General features: G+C 36.5%; 1 protein-coding gene across 1 annotated transcript in view; it reads right to left on the reverse strand.

The window, feature by feature from the left end:
• Window positions 1-378: 378 nt before the first annotated feature.
• Window positions 379-22,556, reverse strand: part of LOC108730142 (uncharacterized) — a 120,755-nt gene continuing 98,577 nt past the window's right edge. Inside the window, exon 8 of the mRNA XM_018459645.1 lies at window positions 379-532. Coding sequence (XP_018315147.1) covers window positions 379-532 — 154 coding nt within the window. The remainder of the gene's footprint in view (window positions 533-22,556) is intronic.

A 22,556-nucleotide genomic window follows, 5' to 3' on the forward strand; every position in this document is an offset into this window, starting at 1 on the left:
GGGGGGGGGGAGGAAGGGAAGACTGCTCTTTGACAAGTTCCAAAAGAAACTGCAAGTTAATTTGCGAGCCACCTCATCGGAATATCGGCAAATTAATTTACCTTCGATTAATTACGGTTGTAATATCGACAAAGCAAAAATGCCGGGATGCATTAATGGCGGGACCGGCCGCGTTTAACTGCGTTAATTGAAACTGCAGGAACAAACATATAACACGATCCGTCAACTGAGCACTGTTAAGCGTAATCAAATTTGCGTATATTACATTCGCCGGGCTCGGGAAAGTTGACACCCCGCATTAAAGCCCAATTAGTTACTTTACTGCTGCGACGTGATATTGCAACGACAATGCGTAATTCGATTAGGAGATCGGAAAATTTACTTACTGATGAACGTCGTGTACGGCATCGTGTGCGAGTTGAACGTGCTCGAGTTGCATATGTCGTCGGGCTGCTGGCCCCATTCCGACAGTTGCATCTCTATTACGTGTTCGTCCCTTCTGTGGAACATGACGCATACGTATCCGTTCTTGCTGAAAAGGAACAAAAGAGTTAGATATCAAAATAATTGAGAAAGACGTTGTGAAAGTTGAACTTTTCATATATATAAAGAATGATTTTGTTGAAGTATCTGAAAGTTTAAATAGAGATACAGATCTGAAAATAATTTTGTTGAATCATCAAAATAATTATGTAAAAAATTCAAGCATGAAACAATGCTGCAAAAAGTATTGACATTTTAGCAATCAACTTGAGTGACCTACATAACTATTTTGATGATTCATAAAATTAGTTTCAGATTTATATCTAGTTAAATTTTTCAGTATATCAGTAAAATCGTTCTTTCCATGCATAAAAGAGTTGTTTAATTCTTAGTACATACAATAATTTTCCGGTTATTTGTTACGATAAGTCATTTAATTTTAAATCGATTTTTATCACTTAATTTATAAGTATATAAAAATTATTAAATAATCCTTACTTCAAGATGACCAATCGTCCCAAATTAGGAGAGACAGTCCTAAATTTTAATTCTTTATTTCACTTTACAACGTGTCCTAAATTTTGTTCTAAATTAAGGACATGATTATGAATTATCCCTCTTTTAAGAATGAAAATAATAAATGTGACATAATAAATGAAAATAATAAGTGTAAAATATAATTTTCAACTAACATATAAAAAATTTTATAATTTTTTATTTAAGAACTCAAATATTATTCATAAAATGCCTTCAGTAGAAAAATACAATTTTAAAAAATAAAATGTGACCTCGTAACTTGATGTAATTTTTGTTATGATGTCATGTAATGTTATGCATTAAGTGTTATTAGTTATTTATAATATAATATAATTATAAATATAATAATATAATATTGTTCTTGTGTTTCATTAAAAATTATTTAAAAAATGTTTATTTATTAAAATTTAATTACTATAATTAATGTTGATGTATTTTTTTAATGTCCTTTTTTTCTTTTAAAGGAGTTAATCACCTTATCTTACATATAATTTAACATCTTTAGAAAGCACTTTTGAGACTTCCACAGGTATTTTCTTCAAAGAAGCTACGCGGTTTGCGAGTTATTTTCGTATCTTGAAGCATCATTAAATGCCTTCAACGCATTTAAATATTTCATGGTGTATCAAGATATGAAAATAATCGAAAAATCGCGTAGCATATTTAGAAAATATTGATATACTTATGTATTAAATAAAAGAAAAGGATAAGGACCATTATTTAGTCAGGCTGTTAGTAAGAAAAAAAATACGCAGGATATCAATATCGGATCCAATCGCATGTACTAATTATAAAGGTTAAATTTATAGCAAATTCGGTTGGACGCACTAGTGCGCACTGGTGTACATTAAAATCTTTGTACAGTGATTTAATCTGAGTATAAAAATAAAATGCAAATATTTTAAATTATAAAATGAATATTTTATCTAACAATACCATAAAGTGTATTGAGAATTTCACGATTTATGAATTCGTTATTAGATGTATCGAAATGATTTTTTTTATTGAGATTATTTTAACTTGTTAAGTGTCATTGGAATTATAAAAAAGAAATAACACAGAGAAACGAAAGGGATATATCTCATTGTGAATAACATCGTTTAATTCGTCCTCTTAGGTTGTAAAAATAAGATCTCCCATGGACAAATAAAAATTTGGATCTGAAAGGATTAGGCGCACGAGATACGTTTAATAGTCGGTCCAGCGGACCGTTAAGGCTGATCTCGAGAAGATGAGAGTACGACGTGCCTTTTCTGCCCAGAATGGTGACGGCGGCTAGGGTGGAGAGAGAAAAAAGGCAGAGAGCATCCTAAATCTCCCTCAGGATTAAGATTTTATTTTATCAGAACCTTTCTTAACGGCCGAACGTTAAGTTTAACGCAATTCTTTTATGACGGCCGCCAGCCTTTACGGCGGAATCTGAAAACTCGACTGCTCCACGCGCCTATATGTATACATATATATATGCAGGTGTAGACCCGCCGCGTATAAGTTCATATCTGTATACACCCCGGTGATATACGTTTACATTGTAACCCCGTGGAGCACCGTCCCGTCGTAAGCCGTTGCGCGCGAACCGGAAACGACGATCTCGACATATATTTGTCTTACGAGTTCCCCGCCCGTGAAGAGGGATATAAAGTTTATATTACTTCTCGATGGCTCGCCTCTCGCGAAACTAGTTTCCGCGATCGCGTTCGGGGATTTCGCAGGCGGCATTACGGACGAATTTTTTGTTGGTTTCAATTTAATTGCGCTTGTCGAAAGCGGCAGAGCAACGCAAGAGAGAACAAACGTTCGCGGTGGAATATATAAGCTAATACTATTCCCGTTAAGGGAAATTATTGCTTAATCATATTAAAGAGAAATACGATAGCTCTCGGACATTTCCTAAGCACTGATCTGTTTTTGTCAAGCGAGCTATTCTCAAATCTGTAAGTCATAACGGCTTTTGATAGTTTGACTTAAAACGTAGCTATTGCTTTTACGAATCGTATCGTTTAAAATTAACGTGTTATAAATACCGAACACATAACCGTAATAAAATTCAAACCATGAGATTTTATTTGCTGTAATCTTGTATTGAACTGTCTGTGTCTATTCTTGTTAAATGTTAAAATCATTCTAATAATAAGTACAATTGCGTATTCACGCGATATAAATCTATTCTTGGAAACTAAAATAATAATGTTCATTTTTCTAAGATAAGAATATTATTTATCATCAATCTGCATTGAAGTTAGCCACCAAGAACCGGGTCAGAGTGTTAAAAGTTTCAAGTCGCTATTTCAGTGTCGATGTAGAAAAATAGGTAAATTGTACAAGTCATGGCAAGGAAAATTACGTTCCTCCTTAAATATTCAACCATGCTTTTAGACCGTCGACCGTTACGTTATTTTTTCCAGTAGAAAGTACGCTCGCGGCGTCAAAATTTCATTATTCGCCGTGGACTATGATTTGCAGACGCCGGACGAGTGGTCTTTTTACGGAAAAATATCCCGTAGCCGAGCAGTGTGCGCATTCGGGCGTATAAAAGCATTGTAATAAAACGTGACGAACGTCAGGGAGAGGCTTCGTGGAAACCGACACTCGTCTGCAAAATGATTGATCGATGTCAGTTTTCCGGACGAATCGCGATACGATCCGCCAACCGCCGGTATCCACCCTCAGTATCCATACCGCGTGGGTAAAAACATGTACATATATCGGAAGACGAGGCGTTAAATACAGTCCATGCGTGGCGTGACTTTGGAGGCGCAAAATGAAAGGTGTCGCGAGCGTGAAAAATCAGCGATTAGAATAGCGAAGATAGAGTGAAAAATATTTTTAAAAAAGTAGATATGTAGATAGAAAAGAATGAGTAATAAAAAATTACTTAACGCGAAAAAAGCTAAAGGAAAAGATAGAGAAGAAGACTAAAAGCACATTTCTACCGTTATCTCTACTTAGCGAAAGCCATTTTAAAATATCAAGATAATGCGAGGAAGAAAAAAGAAAGATTCGTATAAATGGTATTTAAATTTCAATGTATAAGAAAAAGCGTGATCTCGAATGTATTTGTCTCGGCAAAAAATTACAACAGTACCATGAAATTGTTGCGGAAAATGATAAAAGTGACAGATATATCATGTAGAACACGATAGGCGAAAATACTACAATATCTTGACCAAATATCGACAGTTAACGATACTCAATCACTATACAATCGAATAAGTAAAAAAATCGTTTTCAGCTTGACTGATGGTGATCGTATGTCAACGTATTCGAGATGCGCGTTGGTGACCGAATGTTCAAAAATATTTGCTGAATGATATATAGATATAACGTTAAAAACATAACAGATCTACATAGTAGATCGTTGCAGCTGTTACCTCCGAATTAAAACGAAATGTAAAAATACTGGCCAATCGCATAGCAATTGCATAGTGAATCGAGAGCAATTTCGCGATTACTCGGAGAAGGCGTGAAGTAAACAATCACCGTAATATCGTCTTCGAAGAGCGATGAAGTAATCGAGAGCGTCGCACAGATTATGAATAAAAAACACATAATAGCAAAGTTTCGAAATTGTCCATCGCGCCGCAGGGAATTTCCCTTGAAAATGCCAGTGCATACAATAATGTAATATGCATTGCGATATTTTGGCCGTAGTGGCAAAAAACCTGAAAGTAATCAAAATATTCGCATTATTGCGCCACCTTTAAAAAGAAAGTGAAGTAATTCATTTCACGGAAAAATACAGTTTTGTTGAAGTGTCTAAAAATTTAGGCAGATACAGATCTGAAAATAATTTTGTTGGACCATTAAAATGATTATGCAGGATATTGCATAATCATTACACAATACATTATCATAACATAATGATAATGCTGCAAATAGTTTTGATATTCTAGCAGTCAATTAAATATTTCACGCAATTATTTTGATGGTTATTTTTAGATCTGTATGTATCTAGCATTTTTGGAAGACTCATATTTTTAAAATTATATTGAAAGAAATATTTTATATCAGACTTGTCCAATTGGAGCTCCGGAGCCAAAACGCAAAATCATCGATATAAAAATTCAATGTAAGGATTTTAGAAATTGTAAACTGTTGATATAAGCGTCACTTAAATGCATATCAACACTTTACAGTCCCCGAAATCTTATCCACATTAAATTTTTTTGCGTCGATGGCTTTGCGTTTTGGCTCCGGGGAGCTCAAATTGGACAGACCTGTTTTATACATGACTTACAAAAACTTTCTTACTTTTTAATTTAAAAATTGGTTGTTCTAATCAAAATTAAAATAACCAAATGTTTATTAGAATAAAAATTTTTTTAAAGTGAGAAAGTTTTTGTAAGTCATACATCATAATAAAATATTTCTCTCAATGTATCAGATCTTTAAAGAAACTGTCTTACAGAGTTTTGTCTTCCTATAATATAAGGACTAAAATAGTCCAATATGAGCTAAATTGGCAGAGACCCAAAAACCAACCATAATAACACTGCTCCTATTTAGATATATTGGCAAAGTTGTTCTTTCCGTATGTGAGTTTTAGTTTTCGTCTGAGAACAATTTGCAACTTACGTAAATTCTTATCTTTCATTTGCCTGCATTAATTATAAAATTAACAGCGTTGTTATGATACATACGTAGTGTATCAAGTTTAGTGTCGGATTCTCTTTGGCAGAAATTTTCTATTTTAGATCACACGGTGCATAAGGTATTTTCGGAAATTCTCGACAAGGAAGCGCGTATTCCAGCCTTATGTGATAATGCATCGACGGCGACGCGATAACGTAAAGAGCGGCAACTTAATTAATTAACTTGCGCAGCGCGCAGCCGTTTACATTCGGTTTCTGGCATGCATCCGGGAACGCCCGACCGCCGTTATCGTTCCCCAGCGTGCACTGGCGTCTTCTTATGAGATCGTGTGCATCTTCCGTTTCTCTTTTACCCATCTCGTTACCATGCTCTCCCTTTCGCTCTCACGACGCGCAACGACCGAAAATTCCCTGTTTCTCTTCTGGGAAATTCTTTCGCAGTTCATCGATGATCAACGTGTAACGTTGATACCTTAATTAAAATTTTCCCTAATTTAACGATACGTTCGTAATCCGAGAATATTGGCACCGCGCGCCGCTAATTAAATGCAAATAACAATTACGTATGGATGTTTAATCCTAAAAAACGTCATTATTACTACCGTTAAAATATTGTTAATTACGTGATTGTAAATATATAACGCAATGTATGCTCTGTCGATCGTCCGCCGTGTAATCATCCTCCTGCAATCATGTCGTTCGTTGTCGATTAAAAATACGTTGCCGACACTGCGATGTTTATCCGCAACAAAATATTCCTTTGACATATGACCCATTACAGCATCGTCGACGATATATGACACTCGGGTGACGTTGATTTAAAACTTTTCCGTGCTCGACGTGTCAATGGCCGACGTACCGGCCATCACCATCGTCACCACTTACTACAGTGTCCCAAATCGAAGAGGATATTTTTTCGACTTTTCAATCTAATTTATATAATATTTACTCGTCAGATCATTCGCTCGACCGTGCCGCGCGCTCATCCGAACAATTTCACGCTCATCTTTTCCGAGGGAAAGAAAGCACCCTCTTCTCCTCGTCGTCCGGGACGATTCCGCGGATCCAAGATGTAGGTCGTTCTCGTCAGTGGCGTTCCAAAGATCGAGCGTCAGGCAGGCGATATCTATAGGACGTCGATTCCGCGTAGCAGAGGTATACCTTTGACCGCAGGGAGACCACCTATGGAACAGCGACGAGAATGTACCGGTCGTTACGTTCCTTCTCGTCTTTCACCTTTCTCTTTCTCCTCTTCTTCTTCCGCTTTTTATCCTTCCGTTTCTTCTTCGATTTCATTCCGTCCGCTGAGTACCGCCGTGATGAAAGCGCATCAGCGTCACGGCCGTTCTCTCGAGCGTGCGGAAAGCGATATCGCGTGTCTTACCGTAGAATCCCGCAATACCGCAGTGTCGAAAATTCAAGGAAATGCAGCTGTTCCGCCATCGCGAATGTTATTCTTTTACGAAGCTAATCATCTCTCTGTTGAAGATGGAGGTTAAAAGGAGGATCTTGAGTTTGTAGAAATTAAACCGACAGTAAAAACATTTCCGCGTCCCGTTCCGTTTTATATTTTAACTGGCTGTAAAAACATTTCCGCTCCATTTTCGATTTTGCGAAACAATTTACTGGTATACTAAAAACGAAATTTGTAAAATAGTTTTTCACTTAAAAATACGTCGGCCAAATACGAATAAGGAAACTGTTCCAACAGTTTCAACGGTGACGTTGTTTCAACAAACGGCCACTTGAATAATACAGTTTCATCGTGTCGAGAACAGTAAAATGCAAGTGGGATATCGCGGTACTGTATTCCGACGAAGGAGTATCTTGATGTCGTTTTCAGATGAAAATGTTGCGTGTACACGTAACGCGAGTATTGACGAAGCTTCACCCGTGACAGAACAGTCACGTATTTATTGGAAAATGCATGAGCCGAGAGCGTTATCTATTTACACAAAATATTTTGGAATTCCTCTGACTTTTGACTTAATATCGTAGTAGTATATTTGTACACACACACACACACACACACACACACACACATGTACTTCAAAATATCGTCATTTATGTAAAGTATCTATTATTACCAGAATGAAATAAAAAACGGACACGATCCGCGGCAGATTTTTTTTTCTATCATTTCGATTCAACCGCTATATATATTTATACGTTGTAAAATGGGGCATTGAACATTTTGTAATCTCACTAAAATAGACGAGCTTCAAAGCTGTTTTGCAATCATGCAAGCTGTGTACTTTATGAAACATTGGATATTGCGGATTTATACGCCGCAGGTGTTTGCAATAGACAATCTGTTTAGTTGTAAACTAAGATTGGCGTTTGCGCCGGATTTGGCTATTTGCAGAATAGACATGACCCACTTGCCAATAATACCGGACGAAAACTAATTTTAACCGTATGAAAATGGTTCTTGATTTAGAACGGGATATATATTCGGGACAGGCGAGATACGCGCGTTCAACGGATCAACGGAAATTATTTTATTTATGCGACCCTTTTATCGCACCAACGTTGTCCAATCTTCGGCGATGTAATGTTCGCGATTTTCAACAAAGTAATTTCTACAGGAGCACGTTACCGACTCGCATATATGTTCACCAGTTTGTTTGTGGCCGCTATTGCTTCGAATGTCCTCGTTTGCTTTCCCGGCCATTCCTCGCGCGGTGGTGGAGATTTATTTTACTACTTACAATTAGTTTCAGCCACCACTTCGTATACTCAGAGACACAGTGCGACGTGTACGCGGGTCAGCGCGAAGAATACCGCGCAGTTTACCGTGATTTAACTACTCGACCGTATTTCAGACTCTCCATGTTGGAAGAAACTGTCTTAAAAACATGCACGCGCCTGAATATTACCCAGTCTAACATTTTAATGCAATTGAGTTTCATATTCAATAATTATATATATTTGAAAGACGCGTTAGAGAGGAATATCTTCATTTTTTTAATCTTGTAAACATATTTTATGAATTTTTATATTATGAGTTCTCTTTCTTTCTTTCTCTCTCTCTCTCTCTCTCTCTCTCTCTCTCTCTCTCTCTCTCTCTTATGTGCGCAACATTATAAATTTAAAAAGTTATTGCGCTTGAGGAGATATACCACAGCGCAAAATAAATGATCATTCATTCATTCGTTCATTCATTCATTCATTCATTCATTCATTCTCTTTTCTCTGTCTCCCTCGTGGCTATATGTAACATTATTGTATAAAATTTTCAAATCAAATAAAAAAAAAGATTGATAATCACCGGCGTATGTATATGAGTACAGAACATTTAAGAACTATCGAACTTTTTCTCGACCGCAGATGCTAGAACGTCGGAGTGAAGAAAAATAGCGCTTTTAAAGTTGAGAGAAGTCGATAGTTTTTGAATTACAGACGATTGAAAATTAGAAGTGAGGTGAACTTCGAAAGTGTAAATAGGGAATAAAACCTAGTTCTCTCAGCGAATTTCAAGGGAACTTTATTTTAACGGCAGTTCAATCTAAGGCTTGATTACCGAGATTTCCGAAACTATTTCGACACCGTCCGGCTGCAAATTCTTTAATTAACTTGTAGAGTTGATATATTCTGCATAAGTACCTTAATAAAGTATCAATTATGAATAATTAAAAGTCTTAATTTAAACAGTCTTAATGAAATAGAGTCTACTAAATAGCTAGTAAATAATTAGATGATATTCATACAAATTAATGGTGCTTAAATTAAAGTGCACTTTAATTTAATGCAATTTTAACAGGATATCACTTATAAATACATTTAATGTTTTTAGTTAACGCTAGGAGAAATGTATAATTCAGTCTGACATTTTTACTTCTATTTTATAATTAAATTTATTAGAACGTTTCTTTCGTAATCCATTATAACCTTTCTAATCTATTATAACCTTTCCAATATTAGCAGTATTAAGCGCAAACGATCAAATCAAAATCGATCTCAGGGAATGAATTCGTAGGTTAGGTATGTCTTTCAACTTAGTGGAATGCTATCGACTGGATTGTCGATTTGGCAGCGCGTATACACGATAATTTTCCACCGTCTTGTGCGCCGATTCGAGCGCGAAGGTTCTGCACTTCCGGTTGGTAGGACTCCGGTCAACGAGCAATTTTCCGGCCGATTGGTTGGCGAAACGTCGAACTTGCTTCAAGTCGATCTTCGCCAACAACAAGAGAGACACTCTTGTTTACTTCGTGCCGGGGATGGAGATTCTCTACACGCACATTTTTTTTTCTCTTTAATTTAAGAGTAATTCCACTATTCGAATATTACCAATTAATATCAACACAAATCTCTTTACTGTACGTATAAAAAAAATAGTATTATATTATATTTAAAAAAATTATGTCCTTATTTTTTTTTAGATAATACAAATTTAAATAATTTCTATAATTGGCTCTTAATCAGTTTTCTCCGGCTTAAAAACCAGAGATTTTATTTATCTTACTGAAGAGCGCCTGCTACTTTCAAAATTGTTACTATATTGTAATGCGTTCTTTCAAAAAATGTAATAAAAGTATCAAATGTTTTCAGCCAGAGAACCGAAGATTCGTTTAAAAAAACTGTAATCTTCGGCTGAAAACCGAAGATGTAGCAATCGTGCTCTTAACGTACGTAAAGTTTGACTGGTCTTTAGATATTAAATTGCATGCAGATGTTAAGATAAATATACGCACGAAGGGATCCAATTCCCCGTAGCGATCGATTTTATTGTTTACTTCGGGTCAAAGGTAGTCTGGACTCTTGTGTGCTGTAATTATCTATCCTCTACTATCGCAGGATAAACATCGTTTACCAATTAGTACGTCTGGTAAATTTTCGACTCGATCGCAGCGTTGAGAGTATCTTGCGCGCGTGTTACACCCATTTAATTAGACGAAATCATAAACGCACGATACTAAACAAATGTCGGTGCGAGTGCGCGTTGGGAATATGACCATGATGAAGTTTGATTATTATTTGTCCGTGCACGTATAAATTCTAATCAACGTATATCATAGTTATATCAGCGAGAATGTCGAGTAAATTACGGTGGCTGCGCCGCATAACTCGAAGTTCGTATTCGGAAGTTAAAACCGCATTCGACCGTGCATAGTATTCTAATAAATACAGTACACCCTTGCCTTTTCCTCTAGAAATGATCGGAATGATTTTCTGTGGTTTGCCGAAGCATTCGAAACTCGCATACACGTTCATCGAATAGTAGCTGAAATATTCTAACGAAAGAGAGAGAGAGAGAGAGAGAGAGAGAGAGAGAGAGAGAGAGAGAGAGAGAGAGAGAGAGTGTGTTGAAGATAATTTATAAACGGCCGAATATTTCAATTAACACACAAATTGTATTTTCTGAAAACACTGAAAATTATAAAAGGTGCAAACAAGCATAAATTACTTTATTACTTTCAAAATATATAATATACACATATTTCAAAATGTATACGCATATATATATATATATATATATAATGCAGGAAATGGAAGTAATTAGTTACTTGTAACGCTGTTACTTTTCTTATCGTTACTCTGTTATACCGATTTGGCAATGATGAAGTTTTTTATGATGTATATAACGGTAATATTAGGATTGGAAAGCCATTCGATCGTTACTAGTAACGAGTTGGAAAAGTCATTACTTACTAAAAAAATTAATTCGGCATTTGTAACTCGTTAATTTTTAGTCATTACTTGTAACGAGGTGACGTTACTCGTTACTCGTTACAAATTACTTTTTTTAATAACTAAACGCGTAATAATGAAAGTTACACTTCATGAAATGATTTTCCCAATCTTAGCGCAATTTCAACATTTAGTTAGTTAATATTATAATTATAAAAAATTGCAACATTATCAAATGGTTATTATAAAAAGTAACGGAAAAAATAACGGAATAGTAATTCTTCCGTTTCCTGAATTATAATGTATACATGCATGTATACACATAAATATGTGTATAATCAAATATATAATGTTAATGCCAATAAAGAGCCAACACTGTATATACATATGTACATAAATTTATTAAATTGTGAATATAATCAATGTGGTAATAATTAATCAAATAATAGTCATAACAATAGTCGTAAACGTTTCGACTTGTCTTTTTAAGTCAACTTCAGTACATTATTAAATTTAAATTTTTGATACAAATTTTATTATAATATACGAATTATATAATATTTAATTAGAGCTATCAAAAAGAGAATTAAAACATCGCTGAGTAAAAATCGATCACGAGAAACGGCGAAATCCATGGGATCGAGAGGAATAAGGTAATTCTGAAATGCACGGTACATGTGCGCACCGCCAAATACAGTCTGATCAATGAAGCGATTTGCTGGAAATGAACAAGGCAGTGCTGTATCGGACACCTACGAACAAAACAAAAAGACACAGGGGAAGGGGAGGAAGAAAGGAAAAAAGAGGAGGGGAAAAAAGCAGAGCGAAACTGGGATGAGATCGCCGCGGCGGGGCTGTATGCGTCGCCTGTTTATGTGCGCGCGGATCGTGTTTACTCGGAGGGGTTCGTATGCACTTGCATAAGCACCCTGGTACCCGGCAGGGCGTGTACTCGGTGCACCATCCCCGTTTCCGCAGCTCTGGTTACTACTATTTACGGACGTGAGTAATTCATAACTCGTTTTTTCGTTAAGCTTGTCTTGTCCGGCTTATTCCTTCCCCCGCCGTCTGTTCCACCACCGTTCTTCTCTCTTTTTTTCAATCGAGAACGGTTTGTGTGGGCCTCATAAAAACGAGCTTTGATCGGGTGCACCGAGCCGGACCGATCGTCAACCAGCGCGGCCGGCGAAGTGTCGAACCGAACTGTAGCTGCACGGCACCGGACACATACATTGGTATCTCTCTATTGTATGGCACGTGTATATTTGTGTGTGTGCGTCTGTACTCTAAAAGCTCGTTATTAGATCGCGCGCACGTGATCTTTTCTTTTCCCGCGGAATGCTCGCTTGATAAGCGAAGAGCCCTTAACGGCTCCCCTTTAGCAACGAAGAAGAGAAAGCCTTTTAGCTCGGACCACAATAACCGGCCGCGTCGTGAAAATCGTGAGATTGCGAGACGAAAAACTTCTTATTCTCTCTGCTGTATAAGACCTGTAAGACAATGTTCCACATGTTCGAATGGGTTTTATATAAATATATTAGCGATGAATGCATCGGCGAACGCGAGAACGATAACGTGGTTAACGTTACCAACGTTAATTCCTAAATAAAGTATGGTTTGTTAAACTACACATTACATTCATTAAATATATATAACTTGGAATTATCAGTGTTTTAATACAGATTTTTGATTGCAGGTATATTCGGGGATTGATGTGACTAACGTTACGTGACTAAAAGATCTCGATTTACATACGAAATCGTTCGCCCGACTTTTTTCCGAGGAAAAGTGGATTCCGACGTTATTAAAGAATACTCTTTCTGAATTACTAACTCCCATATTTTCTGAGATATCAACGTACTTCGTAAAGTTCAATATTATACGGTTCGCACGCGGTAGAATTCTTCCCGGCGCTTTTGACGTCTAATCGACTCGCCTTCTCGCAAGATACTTCTCGTCGGAACGACCGTTTCCGCGCGCAAATATTTCCACGGACAGGTTTTTGAACTAAGGTTAAACACCAATCGCATACTGAGTTTCCGATTATTAAATCGAGACGCTCTTGATAATGCATAAGGTCTAGCTGGAATAAAACGAACGAGCGTGGCGTAAAATCTACGTACGAGGTAAAAAAAAAATATGGTCATACTGTTCCTTCCTCGATTCGGATACCTTTTCACGAGTTTCGGAGCACGAATTCCCTGAAATCTGAAATATTTTACAACGCGGTCGTCGTGGTTATGAGCTGTAAATTCACGAACATCACAGACGATTCGTCGCCTGTCGGTCAATATTTGCGTATGACGGATCGATTCCGGTATACGATCGTCGACGAAGTGGAATTCGTCGAGCAATCGGTTAGGTCGCGTGAGAATAAAGATCGAAAGGCGCGGCTCTCGTTCTTCAAAGAACCAATTCCAGAAGAAGCTGCATAAACGTAAAAAGCGGAACGCAGCAGTCGATAGTAGAAAAAGAATGAGACAGAAAAAGAAAGGATCCAGAACGTAAAACGCGTCGTTTACGTGCTAAAGTGTCGACGAACGATGTCCGTTGAATTGTAGAAGATCTACAGTGGATTGCGTCTACACTGAACACGTATGTAGCCGTCACGTTTATCGAAGTCATTAATTTGAGTGTCGTCAACGCCAGGATGTAACACTCGTTCGACCAAAATTTGGTTTATTCATCATGTCGGAATAATCGATCGGGCGAAGGTCGAAGTCGCGCATGTTCCGGCAGCGACAAATGATTAATAGGCCGAAGGGTGTTTTATTCTTGTCTGCAAGTGAGTCGAATCACCGGTGTCTATTTTTGAGCAATGTGAATAACAATGTGGTTCGACTGCAACTGGAACTAGAAAAAAAAGAAAGTCTATCGCATCGATATTCCATTACAATCTTCATTTATGTGTTGAAAAGGTATCCTCGATTATTCCAGTTATACGTCTATTAGTTTTATGCTCAGAGAAAAAGTGATGACAACTATATACAAGTTTTATATGCAGAATTAAATTCTATAGTTAAATAAACTAATGTAAATATATAATTGAATATAATTGAATTATTTTATAGTTGCAGTAATCATGAAATAGTTTATTCAACTCTATAAATTACTTCTACATATAAAACTTGTACAGTTGTCACCTTTATAGTTGCTACCACTATTTATACACTCTTTTTTCTTTGTGTTGTGTGTTGTTTGAGTGTACAAATTATTTCTATAATTATTTCCAGAAATTATTTTTTCTATAAATATTCAAAGAAGAGCAAAATTTCAAAACAGGGAAACAGCATGCAAATGCATCTTATAGGAAGTGTGTTGTCAAATTGGAATAAACTGAGATAAAGCTTCTCGCAAAGTAGATGTGAAATTCACAGCGCAGACAGAATGTACCTAACCGGAATGCATTCTACGAATATCGATACAGAATTGAGTTATACATTCAGAAACCAGGTGTATAGAGAACGGGTCTCTCTCTCTCTCTCTCTCTCTCTCTCTCTCTCTCTCTCTCTCTCTCTCCTCTCCTCTTCGTGACAACGTATCGCCAGAAATAAGGCAGTAAATTTGACATGCCCGGCGTCTCGAGCGTGCTTTATGGTTGTCGACGTGCCAACGCGGACAGAACCACGAGAGGGAAGTCGCGATAATGTACGTAACAATGTCGAAAGTCGGAGAATGGGAGATCGTAGAAATAGAATCTCCAGGTCGTTCCGCGTCGTGAAATCCGCCGACGCCACCGCCACCGCCGTCGGGCGCGACCGGATCGAACGGAACGCGAAAGTTTTATGCAGTACACGAAGGCATCCAACTCGATATACAACCGCGATAAGCACGTTTTTCCGATAAGGACGCCCGGTTCTCCTGTTGCACCGGCGCGAAAGTAGCGATCGGGGCCGCTTTCCTTGGAATAGTTTCCTGTGAAGTTTCAAGCTTCCAACCCGTTGGATATAGAAGTGGTCAATACGCGCTCTTGGGACGATTAAAGAGATTTTAGTCGCTCACCTGTTTCGTTATCGCGATATAATTTTGGATACGTATTGGGGTCGTGTGGTATATTTAGAAACAGACGACGACGACGTGTCTGACGCTGATAATAGTATTGTGAAATTTATGACGCTTTTTAGCTACATTCTGCTTTATATCATTCAACTAATTATAGCCATATGTTCAAAAATTATATTTCTCATCATTTTTGCTGCAAATTAATAGATAATGATCATATATGTGACACCTGCACGGCGCGATGACCTATGTAGATATCGATCGCGACGGCGCGATATAATGGCACCTCGAATCTATACTTTAATTCGAGCATTAATAATAATGATATAATAATAAAGGAAAGAAAATGTATGCGCGTTTAGGTCTTTTCCCTTTCCAATATGGTCGCGGATGCGGTTAAGAAGGTAATTGTACATAAATTATGATTAAGTGGATCTAGAGTTTAAATTGTCCTGCAACTCGATTGGACGATAAATATCGCGAGCTCTATCCAAGACAGGTCGAAAGAGGATGGCAGACGAGCCTCCGTAAGATGCGGCTTTAGAACGGGGGGGATGGAATATATAGAGAGAAGAAAAAAAAATATGAATTTACAATGATTTATCAGAGTTGGTATCGTCCCCTGTCGTTGTATACACGAGACTTCCGTGACAGGAAACTATTTTTCATGATGTTCACGAAGAATACTTGCGCCGACTGACATTTTAATCGATCTGTAAATACTTATCGGTGGATGAGGTCTGGTTAAATCGACGGACGTGAAAATAATTACGCGAGCGGAGGTAAACGAGGAAGATTAAATAAATTGAGCGGAAAAAAATTTAATTTCACATTCCGCGATATCTGCGCTGGAAGTTAATGCAAAAAGTTAATGTACATTGCCGCGAGCCTTATGTCAGTTTCCAATAATTATAGGCATCGAAACAGTTGATATGCGAAAATATATTCAAAAGACAAAGCGGTGTATTCCGTTTTGTGCTTACAGCTTGTAAGCATCATTTATCCTTGTTTAATATTTAATAGACAACAAGGATGAGCTGATGCAGCGTGTAAGCGTAAAAATGGAGCGCACTCAAGATCATTATATTATATTGAAATGCGCATCATATTCATTAAATATTTTCATAATTCCTCATAAATTTGAAAAAAAAAGTACGCGCGGACGCAATGAAAGAGTGATGATAATTCGAACCGCTTTCCTGCAATTGGAACTACCAAACTCTGCGCTATTTCTCGTAATTCCAGCACGTGTTTTCAAAATATTTCTTTTTTTTTTTCAACTACAATCTCGTACTCTTTTATAGAGTAGCGGCTCGTTGCACGAACGATTCGTTATTACGTGTGTCCCGGGTGCATCGTTGCGATCAATGCAAGCGCTCCGCTCGAGATGCACATAAATCGTATGCCGTGTGCATGTAAACACACGGACAGATGGACGGACAGAACTTGCTCGCGTGTATATGCGGAAGTATATTTGTGCACACATACATCTTCTCGCCGTCGCAAACCGGAACTACTTGAAACCGTCCGAGCAGGTGCTTCGTAAAAGCCACACATCGGCGTTTTGGCACCGTTTCATTTTGCCGAAAGGATAGGTAGAAGCGGGAAAAAGTCGAGGTGGATCGCTCGTTCGTTAAACGACTGATTTACCGTCGACCTCGCGAGATTTAGGAGAATCTTTTTACTGTACATTTCATATCGTACTCGTAATGTCACATCGAAAAAAATTTATTATTATAAATCTTAGTACGTATTTCTTTGAAAAGTATTAAATAAACATTTACTTTTATAGTAAATAAATATTTACTAAATAAAAAAATGATAGTTAAATTAATGATTTTTGTATCAAATAAATATGTGTTTACATTTAGTAAATATTTACTTAGAGCTGTTCAAACAAATATTTATTAAAATTTAGTTTTTTTTTTAGTGCACTTGTTTTATGATTCGCCAGCATGATTTCGTATAAAATATTAAGTCGTCTTATAATTTAACCCTATATAGATTATAATGTATAAGGTATCTAAACCAAATAAGATCCACCTAATTAATTTTATTTTTTTAAAAAGTTCTATTTATGGGGATACTGAAATAAACTAAGTGAAAATCAAATCTTCGTTTCATTCACTCTCAAAAATAAAATATATTATTTATATAGAATATATATAAATGAACGAAAAAAAAATTTTGTTAAACTCTGACATTGGACCTTTTTTATTACATGCATAAGAATATAATAAAGCCCAAATAAAAAAATTAATTAAAAATGACAAAGAAAATAAAATTTTCTTTCTAAATCAATTTTAAAATAATTATTAATCATAAAAAGGAAATTCCTTAGGATTTACTCTACTCTCAAATATTACAATTATCTTTAATTTTGTTTGTAATTAACTCTTCAATCTTTGAAAATTTTTAGCAATTTGAATGCAATTTTGGCTTGTTAAAAGATAGTAGCATTGAAAATCGTTATTCTCTGGCGTAAACTCCACACATAACAAATAAATAATAATAGCTATAATAAAAATTACATAAGTGGGCCTTATTTAATAAGTAGATGTTTAAAAAAAAATACTTATACTTATTTCAAAAAAATTATTTATGAGTTATTTTCCATAGTTAGGCAGTTGAATAATATTATAACGAATTATAATAAATTATGAAACATTGTACACTGGTAAATTTTGCAACGGATTGTTACAAAAATGGCTTATACTAGCCTCATACGCACAAGTTTTCATTGTGTTAAACAAACGTGTTGCTATCGACTCCAATTCTTTAATCCTTTTTCATCTACTTCCTATGACACATCTTTTAAGCATATAATGCGGACGTAAAGCGAGTTTTAAAGTAATAAATTTAAAAGTGGGCCTTATTTAATGCCTAGGCCTTATTCGATTCAGGTACCTTATATATCGAAGATATCATCCGTTAAAATCATCTAATTCCTACATTATCTGAGATCAGATGTATGTACATAATAATGTATAAGTTGGAAAAATAGTAAAAATTTAAAAAAAAATTAATTGTTTAGTATGAATTACTTATTATATATAAAGTGCCCTTGAATTAAATTAAAAAAATTTAGATTAAGAAACACCAATAAGTTAACTTTGATTTATCGTGTTTTATCACATGTGCTTTACAATTTTAATCAAGATTACCGCAAAGAACATTTCGATTTTACAGCATCTTCTTAATGTACCCGACATTACGGTCTTCGTGATTTTCTTTCGCTCTCCGTCACGATTTCGTCCGTTCCGAGGAAAGATTTGTGCCCTCGGTTATCTATGCAATTCCAGCGTGGTCGCGATAAGTGCTCTCAGATTTACAGTTTAATGCACAATCGTCTTGCCCCGCGCTCGCGTTTGCCCTCCACTCGCCTCTAATTACTCCGGACCGAGGTTTCGGCCTTAATTGAAATACCGAGTCCTTACTAACATTCACCGCTCGACCCGAGAGCTGTCGTGGTGCCAGGCGCCAGTGTGAAGTATCGGTGCAAAAATATTCAATCTTGTAACAGTCAGCACGATTACCGCTCTCGAGAGGTTCATTCTTCAACCTGGCGTCCTCGCAAATCGCGATCGCGCCAAAGTTAGAAAAGCAAATTGTCCGAGCACTTTGACAAATTCTCTTCATCACTTTTCTGATTGTACGTTTAACATTACCGTATTACTAACCCTTAGTACACATGATTGGATTATTCGCGTCCATATGCATTTAATTTCTCTACACATGGAAAAAGAGTCTGATTACATTAATTAGAATTCTGGTTGAATTTATTTATAATTCCAAAATTGATACAATTATGTTAGTTTCTCTCAATTTATAGGAGCACGAAATAATTAGTTATAATATTTGTATATAATTTTTCTTCATACAAGTTTACAGATACTTTCTTACAGATTACTTTAAGGATGTTAAAGCATATATAAAAATTATCTAATAATTTTTGTAAAAGTGATGAAAATTAACCCACGACGACTCATTGTAGTAAACAATCAGAAAATTATGTAAGAGTTAAGTCGATTACATTATCAATAACATTTCTCAAACAATCGTTGGGAATAACGATTGTTGTTTTAAGTACGTGAATACCGGTTTTCAACGACGGTGACATCATAAATATCGATCTTAGAAAGATATAAACGTTCATCCGCGATTCGGGGCTGGATGTCTTCGTCGATCGCGTCATTTTCCCCGCAGACGAATCGTTTTCTCCGCGTCTCTTCCATGCGCATCTGCCACAAAAATGAATTCACGAAATCTGCTCCCTGACATATAAAAGAATACCCCCTTGCCTCTCTCGATTCGCCCGTCTACACGGCCTCTTCATCTTCTCCTCGTCGCGTGTAGCAGAGAAACGCGAATCCCGGACAGCGTTTCTCATAAAGTCGCGAGCTGGCGCGTAATCGCGGGTATATTAAAGCGCGAGAAGATCAGTCTGGAGAAGATGCCGCGAAATAAGGAGAATTCCAGCGGCGAACACTTGCACACCGTATAAGCACGATATGACGGGCATCAAACGAGAATCCGCAAGTAGCGTCTCGAGAATGATACGTGTTCCCCGCGAGATCGCGGTTGCGGAAATTCTTTCGCGGCGTTGAAGACGAATTGTACGAAAAGTGTTAGTATCTATCGCGGAAGAGAGAATTAGACTATAACTGATTTTTAATTAACATTCCGCGAAAATTCTTGTCCTTTTTATCTGCTGAGAAATTCTGTGAAAAATTTCCACATATTTTATTGTCGATTTAAGCCAGCAACTAGGATCTTTAAAGGTATCATCTATATTTTAATTGTGAATTTTGATAGATAAATTTAACTCTCCACTACAGCAACGATAATTTAGACCCGAAGTAAAACTTAGACGATTGCACAATCTGTACGATTGGTACTGTAAGAGTCTAAATTGTAGATAAAAAAAACTTTGAATCTTCTATCAATCGCCGTAAGGCGAATTAAGGTTTTACTCACATTCTGTACTTCAAACAGAATGCTTTAGAACTTAAATCTACTTTTCATAGCTGTAGTTGAGGAATAAGGCCCGATTGCACTAACGTTATTTTAACTTTAAGCGCGAGGCTCAACTTTCTTAAAAACTCTCTCTTTTTCTGTCTCTCTATCGGCTTTGAGAAAAGAAAAAGATTTTTAAGTTTCGCTTAAAGTTACAGTAATATTGATGCAATCGGGCCTAAAGTGTAAAAAATAAATAAAATACAATTCGACTTCTATGATAGTTAGAATTCGTTAATGCTTTGACAAGTGTATCAGATTTTTTTTCGATTTTTATAGAATCCGGAGCAATAAAAAATTTGCTTTGTTTCTGCAAACAAATTGTGCCTCTAGTCCTCACGAAAGTTAAAATTCATATTGCCGGTGGACTGTTAATAAAAGATCTATGCTTACTCGTTATTTTCGTTTGTCCTAATATTATGCAATAGTATAATACGACGATGTCTATAAGACTTCAGCACTTACGTGAAAGTGCACGATATAGACTCGACTGTTCGTTCCGTGCAAGGCACAGAAACAGCGGTCGATGGATGGGAAGATTGTAGGTTATTTCCCTGGCATAATATTAGCAACCGTGTCATGCACTTATTTCTTTGCCCGACAAACATTCAGACATTTAAATAATGACGCAAGCTGGCGCGTCAGGGCGATATCGCTTTGACGTAGCGGAAGCGATTAACTATAATTTCTATCACTTGGTACTGAGTTCAAGAATATCTCTCGTCAGATCTTTAATGAAAAGAAGGAAACGTGGACAATCGATGTCCTCGATTCGCTGTCGTAATTTCAACTTTTTTCATCGGAGCTGTGTCGTGTACCGTGAATGGGAGACACGTGGTTGGTTTCTTCGAGAATTTAGTGTCAAATTCGTACGTTTGTCACCTTCGTACGTTTCCGCGAATAACGGAAACATACGTTCGGTCAATCGATGAAGAATGACACTGAAACTATGAAAGTTACCGACTCTTGCTGAAGTTCCCAAGACAAAACCAAGTCCGAGTCGCTTGTTCGCGCGAGCTAGCAAAGAAACGTGAATCGAAAAACGATGAAAACGAGATGAACGACACGGCGGGCATAAGTCGACGAGAGAATTACGTTTTTTTTTTTCTTTTTACGCCTCTCTCGTGTCGTGCACTCAATCTCCTAGCTCGCAAAAGTAGTAAACGCTTAACGCCGATGCTCCCCTTCCATCTTCCGTAGTAATTATTCGCCGCGCATCAAACTGAAAGAATTGTAACGCGGATAATAAAATCCCCTGGAACGAAGAACAAGATGTAAGATAGGTAAGCGGGAGAAATGGCACGTCGCTTTTTATTGTCGACGTTTCTCGGTACGGCATAAAAAAATCTTTCTAAGGTGACGATAAAAGAAATACGTGGTTTTTAAAAACGGTTCAGTAAAAAATATAACGCGTGATAAATTTCATATTAAATTTCGCTTAGAGATATGTTTAAGGGGCAATTATTTTACGTAATACTTTTCATTGCAGCGTCATACTAACATGAATTTATACAAGAGTATTAAAATATGAATTAAAATGACACTATTTACGATCTACCTAAGTAGTAAGGCTTTGCGCTCAATCAGACGCCGTTTAATGCGAGAAAAGTAATTCTTTCTTTTCTTGCTTCCCTTCTGCTCCGCGTCATCTTAATATCGTGATATCTAAGTAAAGGAATTCTTCGAGCAGCTGTCGCGCCCGTACCGCGACATTATTCTCGGAACCTTCCTAAGTGAGGATATTAATCGCTGAGAAGTTACGCCTGACCGAGTTTCTTCGGGATAAATGAAGAGAACAGTATGTCTGCCGAATGTAATCACATTTTATTGAGCGCGCCGTCAATTTGCATTATTTTTACTAATCATGTATTTCTTATTCGAGTACCTAGTTATTATTTAAAGCATATATGTTAAAGAATAATAACGAAGATGATGAATATTTAGATAGTCACAAAAATTCATTATTATTTAACTATTAAGTAGCTAGGTGATTTAAAAATACGCAAGTAATTCTTGTCCTTTATTTTTTGTTCAAATTTAGGTTCTTAGAGGCATTAATACATTGCTAATATCTCGTTTTTTAACTGTGAAACTTTATTTATTACGTCTTGCTCTTCTATTGTTACTTGATTGTTACATCAATAAAGTTATTATTAAGTTGATAGATGGAGTGCTCAAATATTCACAAAAATTTTAATTTTTTACACTGAAAAAGGTTTATTAAATATAAATACATATTTCTTTAAATAATACTAAGTAAATATTTATTTATAATAAATATTTATTTAATAA

Source organism: Mycetomoellerius zeteki, unplaced genomic scaffold (genome assembly GCF_001594055.1).
Source record: "Mycetomoellerius zeteki isolate Tzet28-1 unplaced genomic scaffold, Tzet1.0 scaffold85, whole genome shotgun sequence".
In the NCBI taxonomy this organism is placed as follows: domain Eukaryota; kingdom Metazoa; phylum Arthropoda; class Insecta; order Hymenoptera; family Formicidae; genus Mycetomoellerius; species Mycetomoellerius zeteki.